We start from the raw sequence: 6,919 nt of genomic DNA, 5'->3' as shown, positions 1-6,919 counted from the left end.
GACTCTACTCACTTATTTCATTTATATTACCAGCATCCCAGGACATCCTACCCAGAGTTCTCAAAAGCGATGCAGGCAACAACTACCCTCAGCTTTCAGGGCTAGCAGAGAGCTTGGGAATGATCTAGTACCATACAGCTCAGAGACAAGAAAACTGAGGCCCTGGGAGGAAGGTACCCAGCCCAGATAGGTCACATGGACTTAATGGCTCTAATCACCTAAGGTAAGTGTTTTGGCAGATTCGTCAACTCCATCTCCAGCTGTGAGGACCTGAGAGCCATGTTGTAGTCTCAAGTACTAATTAAAATCAACAGAGAATTATGGACATACTATTTATAGCTAGGAGTGAAGGAATTAACAAGATCATGAAAGCTGTGACACAGAAGACCCTGTCTACTGAGATTCACATTTTACACTCAACTTTTATTAAGACAGAACATAGGGTGAGGGTTGGCGAAGAGCTAGATTGATGGCTCGGCAGTCAAGAGTCGTTGGAGCTCTTGCAGAGGACCCAGGTTTGATTCCCAGCACACAAAGGATCCAGTGCCTTCTTCTGGGCTCTACAATCACCAGGCATGCACATGGTGCACATACATACATATAAGCAAAATTCACATACATTAAAAAAAAAAATCTAAGGGGGGAAAAAGGACGCAGGTAATATGTAGTCTCAACTTTCCTGGCAATGAATAGGACTTCAGCTGTAGTGAAAAAGGACACAGGTAATATGTAGTCTCAACTTTCCTGGCAATGAATAGGACTTTAGCTATAGTTAGTCTTGATGGACCATAGTTACTAAAGTAAGTCTCTGGCATCATGACAGAAACGTAAGCCCACACCTGGGAGGTAATACCACCATCACTTAGGAAGATCATAACCATCTTCCAAACACATCGGCTGCTTCAGAGCACCCTGTTTCCAAGGCCTTCTTTATTATTTTGAGTTTTAACCAATAATACCCAGTCACCAGGTCTTCTACTGGGTGTCAACACTGGAATGGAAACCCATGAAAACCTTTTAAAGAGATGGTGTTTTATTTTGCACGTTTCCTACAGCAGCTCCACCATACTGCAAATCAAACAGCTCCCATGAGGCCTGGCAGTGTGAACGAAAATGCTGCAGCCAAAGACCTCCCAAGCTGCCGGTGTGCTGGGGGTAGTCACTAGCTGCTCTCTGCCAGGCTCCACTCCTGCACAAGGATGAAATGTAGTTGGCTCTCCCTGCAGTGTGGACTGCTAATCCACTGGTCAATCAAGCTCCAAGAAAGAACTGAAAAGAAGTTCATCTTGTTATTTTATGTTTGTGCCACTAACAGCCCCAAGGGGGAGAGTCTGTGTAGACAGAGCGTTCTCCATGGATGGATCATCACTAACCACTATACAAGGCAGGGAGAAGAAACATCACATAATGTTGTTCAACAACACCATCTTTATTCAAAAATATATATCTATGAGACATTTCAGAATATACTGCTGTCACCAATGGCAGCCTATACTTCTAAATAAAGTCCTAAATTAATATACAAATTTAAGCTTTAAAAATATCCTTTAAGAAAAACAAAAACAAAGAAAGACTGAAGACTTTCTGAGGAACATGACCCTAAAGGAAAGATCCTTGAGGCCTATGGATGTCCTAAATAAACACAAAACCTGAAGTCACCCACCCCACCCTCCAGATCAACTCTCAGGGACAAGAAGTTTCATTTAAATTAAACAAGGGAAGTAAGCACACAGCTGGGAGACCGGGGGTGAGGGTGGGGGTACGACAAGGAAGATTAAAAAACTGAAGCATTTCATTAAAACGAAACCAACTTCCTCACAGTTAGTCTGCTAGGAACAGGTGTTGTTAGGAGGCCAACACATTCATTTACATAATCGCTACAGGTTCACTTCTTGATCTTGCTGTAAGAATTATGCACTGATTGCTGGTCAGAGATGCCAAAGGATAAAACACAGCAGTGAGCTAAATCCATTATGTTGTCATCTTTCCTCCTAGTGAGCAGAGAAGAGCTGCTACAGTCTTTTGGTCTGGGGCTGTGGGAAAGCCGTGTCTGAGGAAGGTGTTGAGAAATGGTGTGGCCATGTGACATTTCAGTGGCACCTCGTGTTGGGAGGTGTCCCACAGCAGAGACTGGGATTTCACTGGGTCAGTGCTGTCCTGTAGCCTTGGGGAAAACAATGTGGACAGAACAACGGGCAGAGTAGAGTGAACAAGGGAACGAACGGCAGCCTGCACTCAGTGAGAACAACAAGACCAGGCTCTGATGGGAACTCAGTACCACCACTGCCCAGACTGCCGGCTGCCGACTTGGTGACACACAGGCTTGTTTTAACATGTAAAACGAAGTGTGCCTGTTTTGGTGATCCTGAAAACAGCAACTCCAAACAATGAAGCTTCTCAGGCCCCCTTCACTGAACTCCTTCTTATGGCCTTTGGACTTCAGCTTTGGGTTATAATTCCTATTACACTAGTAGGGCAAAATGGCTTCTGCCCTTTCCACTGTCAAAAACAAGCCTGCCAGATTAGAATGATTTTTCAGGTCCAAGCCTGATCTTTACTAGACGTAAGATAAAAATCCTAACTACATCATTCAGTCATAATGTCAGCTGGCATGATAATGGAATTAGAACCCCAAATTAGTCTCCCTATGTTCCCTTCCTCTGCTGGAGGTGAGTTGTTTGTATGAATACTCCTCTCCTTGCATGGGAACATGGACGCACAGAGTGGCATGAAGTGCCTGGTGTGCTCAGTGTCCTATCTGCAAAGCTGATCAAGTTTAGTCACCATACAGTGGATGAATGCCCACATGGTGGAGTCAGTGTATACTCCAGTCCCCAAAAGAAGGGTAAAAACCCAGACTCCACCTGTGGAACATCCATCAGCGAGGGCATGCCAACCCAGACAGCTGCCTTCACAGCACCAGGGGCCAGAGGGCCCTGCTTTAGGGAGGTGCTCTGATACTGGGGACCCTTGAGAAGTGTAGCATGGGAAGGCTGTGGGGGAAACCAGGCAAATGACTTGTGATCCCTGTCACTCTGTACCTGTACTGTGACTTTATGCCCTAGGTCAGCTTTGAATCTTATTACTAGATTCTCTAGATTGCTCGAAAAACAAACACACCTAACCTTGACAACACTTCTCTAGTAGTTGGGTCAGGAAGGGTCAGCAATTTGGCAAACTTCTTGTGGCAAACTGCCTAATGGCTGTGCTGCCAACCTCGTGGGCAGATGGTAGCCAGGAGAGCCAATGCCTGAAGCCTGAGTCCCTCACTGGGAGCCTGTTCTGAACCTGGCCAAGCCCAGCTCAGAAAGAGGCTACCTCCATGACATGTGTTGTCACTTGGGGCAAGATTCTCTTGAAAGCTTCCGGAAATACACATGATTTTCATGGCTTATGGGTGTAAGAGAGAGCTAAGAATGGAAACGCAACAGGGGCATGAGAACATGAGTGGAGGGAGAATCAGTATTCTTAGCAAACACAAGTCAAAACTGAGTCCATCTGCACGGTTCTGAACTGTGCTCAGGAGGGAGCCGGAGAATGAGAAGTCAGGGTTCCCTGCTTCATTCCTGAGGCGGATGCTGGCTGAAGAGATGGAGCCAGGGCCAAAAGGCTGTCTCCAACAGTGACTTGCTTCTTTTCTCTGGCAAACACGGGAACCTGGAGCATGATACCTGTCCTAGTCAGTTGAGAAGAGGTCACCAGCAGAGGGCAGAGGTGCCAAGCCCCCTGTTACATTGGGCAGCAGCGAGAGGTCTGGCAAACTCTGAATGTGGGACTTGAGTTCCTTGCGGACCTGGGTTACTCGTGCGAGCTTCTGTTTATACTCCTAGAAGACAAGGGAGACACTGGGTTATACTGTGCAGACGGCTGGGCTAGCCAACAGGCCAAACCAGCTAGTCCCACCCACGGCTCTGCAGTCCCCAAACAGACTGGCCCTGCTCCTCCGGTCTATCACCACACTGCAGCTGCCAACCACCCAAAGGTCCAGCTTATTAAAGAAACAACCAGTTTGCCAACCTGATGAGAGCCTGTGGAAGAACATCCAGCCTAGCACATGAAGTTGGGAAGTAAAAAGCAGTGACATATTTGTATTCTTTTAACTGGTCCTCAACAGTTGTATAAAAATACAGGTGCTCACATGTTCTTGAGATTTTGAGGGCTTCATCTACACCAGTAGTTCTCAACATGTGGATCACAACTCCTATCTCCAAAAATATTTTCATTGAGATTCTTAACAGTAGAAATGAAAATAACTGTATGGTTGGGGGTCACCACAACCGCATTGAAGGATCACAGCATTAGGAAGGTTGAGAACCACTGTTCTCAACAAAGCTAGACAAATCATTATAAAATATTTACATTACACAATTTTTGTGTTAAAAGCTTATAGACCACAGCAGACTGATCACTCATAAACAAGCTCTCCACATGATCAAAATACCCACCTGTTACCACCTGGATCCAAGACCCCTTTACTGCCATCCATAATCCTTGAAAGGGCCTCCTAGAAGTCTGTGCTAGTTTCTCTAGGAATGCTGCCAGCCTTACCTCCAGAGTCTAGTCCCCCTTTACCGTCCCACTGAGAAGGCACAATGCTGTGGGATGGTCTTTCTGTATGCTGTGAATATGTGTTGCTACTATTGGTTAATGAAGAAGCTGCTTTGGCCTATGGCAAGACAGGTTATAGCCGGGTGGGAAATCCAAGCAAAGATACAGAGAGAAGAAAGGCAGAGTCAGGGCAGACGCTGCTAGCTACCAGAGGAACAAGATGTAATAGAACACAGGTAAAGCCACGAGACATGTGGTGATACACAGATTAACAGAAATGGGTTAATTTAAGATGTAATAGCTAGCTAGCTAGCAATAAGCCTGAGCCATAGACCAAACAGTTTGTAATTAATATCAAGCCTCTGAGTGATTATTTTATAAGCTGCTGTGGGGCCAAGCGGGACACAGAAAAGCTTCCGGTTACAGTACAATGTGCCCCACCATCCCCACAACTGCTCAGTGCCCAAAGCATTTGATTGTCACTGATTCCAAACTCATTCTCCCCTTCCTGCCCCCTCTGCACAGACCACTGTCCATATAGTCTATTCACTCAGGACTCCACCCCCCCCCCCACCAGGCTTGCAGGGCTCTCCTGCTTCTCTTGGTCCTAGCAAAGGCTGCTTCTGTCCCTCTACCTACTGGCTGAGCTCCACCTGCCTCAGAAAATCCACTCAGTGCCTAGAGAAGAGGTGTCCCACCCACACCTTTGCTCTACAGAGCTCCTGTGCTGGGTGAGCACTGGAGATCCCAGAAGCTGTTGCATGTTCACTCACCTCGGTCACATCAGACTTCCACAGTCCTCTACACTATGATTCCCAGTGAGAGAAACAGGACAGTTTTTTCTGTCCTCCACTCACAAATACCTCTGATACATCTATATGGGAAACCACTGGGCTATGTGAGGTCTGAGGCTTAGAGACTCCTAGAGGCTTATTTTTCCCCCACAATGCATTTTATAAGAATAAGGAAGTTCCTGAGGCCGGGCCTATGCTGCTTGAAGACTTTCTTAGAGGAGCCTCACACACAGTACTGGTTAAGACTCAGGGGCCAGGGGTTAGCATGCTTTTGCCTGTACTATCCTGTTTAAGACATGTTTCCTTCTTCCCTGCCCAAAGTGCAGACATAGCCTTTACCACGAAGCTCTTCCTTTAATTCTCAGTTCTTTGGGGGGCAGGGGTAGGTGAGTTCAAGACAGAGTCTCACTATATAGCTCTTGCTTTCCTGGAACTCACTATGTAGACCAGGCCAGCTTCAAACTCAGAGATCCACCTGCCTCTGCCTTCTGAGTGCTGGGATTAAAAGCATGCATCACCACAGCCAGCAGTAATTCTCGGATCTTCAATGCCAAATACCTAGGTACACTAGGGAGGCAAGCTTAAGGGCTTACGTAAACTATTAATGAAGACTCTTCCATCAAACCAGAAAGCTCTGGACCTACATGCCTCTCACTCCACACCCACCACACCCCACAGTGCCCAGTACAGTAACAAACATGGGTATAGAAATCTTCAAACTTGACTTCAGGTAGCACTTCCACTCCTGCAATGGAAGCTACCTTCAAGCATGGGCTCTCCAAGGCCAAGGTCCCCTCCCTTTGCTTGCACCAACACTTAAGTGACATTTGCCAAAGGCATCAAGTCAATGGTCTTTTTCTGGACATGATGCATTACTAATCACAGCACTCGGAAGGCTGAGGCAAGAGGATCACAAATTTAAGGCCAATCTGGGCAACAGAGAGATCCTGTCTCAAAAGCAGAACAAATCAAAGACCTAACAGGTCAAGAGGTTTAGATAATCAACAGGGTGAGCAGGGATAGCCTGAGTTCCCAAACACAAGTCAAGACTGCTGACTGCCTTAGAACAAGGGCCCCACAGAAGGACCCAGCTTAGTGACTGGCAGGTGACCAGGTCAAGCTGTAGCTGTTGTCTTACAGGTCACTGAGCAGATTTGAAGAGTCAGGCTTTCCAAATAAAGTCAACTATAAATGCTATCATGTACTAACAAAACATTCAAGAACAAGCCCAAGAAAAACTACCCCAAGTGCAACTTCAGCCCAAACTTCGAACTCTGTTCTGATGCTCCCCAGGCAGGACACTGCCGCGCACCCCCCACCCCCGCCACTAGCTGCCTTCTCAGTTTTCTCTGGTTCTGAGCAGGGACAACAAGTGCTCAGGAAATCTAAGAATCTCATTTCACAACGCACCAGCCAGCCTTTCCTCCTGGCAGTGTGTGGTCCTTAAGCTGTTGCTAAAAGACTCCCTTGGAAAAAAAGTGCCCCTGGCAACTCCTGCCCACTTCCACAATGCCACCTGTGGTGATTTGAATAAGAATGGCCCCACAGGCTCATATATTTGAATGCTTGGTCACCAA

At 46.7% G+C, this 6,919-nt stretch overlaps 1 protein-coding gene across 2 annotated transcripts in view; it reads right to left on the bottom strand.

Moving 5' to 3' along the window:
- Positions 1 to 2,289: 2,289 nt before the first annotated feature.
- Rprd1b (regulation of nuclear pre-mRNA domain containing 1B) overlaps positions 2,290 to 6,919 on the bottom strand; it is a 47,178-nt gene continuing 42,548 nt past the window's right edge. For both annotated transcript variants that reach the window (XM_059261819.1, XM_059261818.1), the window contains exon 7: positions 2,290 to 3,826. In XM_059261819.1, the coding sequence (XP_059117802.1) occupies positions 3,677 to 3,826 (150 nt within the window). In that variant the 3' untranslated portion in view covers positions 2,290 to 3,676. The remainder of the gene's footprint in view (positions 3,827 to 6,919) is intronic.

Source organism: Peromyscus eremicus, chromosome 4 (assembly GCF_949786415.1).
Source record: "Peromyscus eremicus chromosome 4, PerEre_H2_v1, whole genome shotgun sequence".
Lineage (NCBI taxonomy): Eukaryota > Metazoa > Chordata > Mammalia > Rodentia > Cricetidae > Peromyscus > Peromyscus eremicus.
Note: the sequence above shows the minus strand (reverse complement) of the source record. Positions and strands in the feature narration are given on the sequence as shown.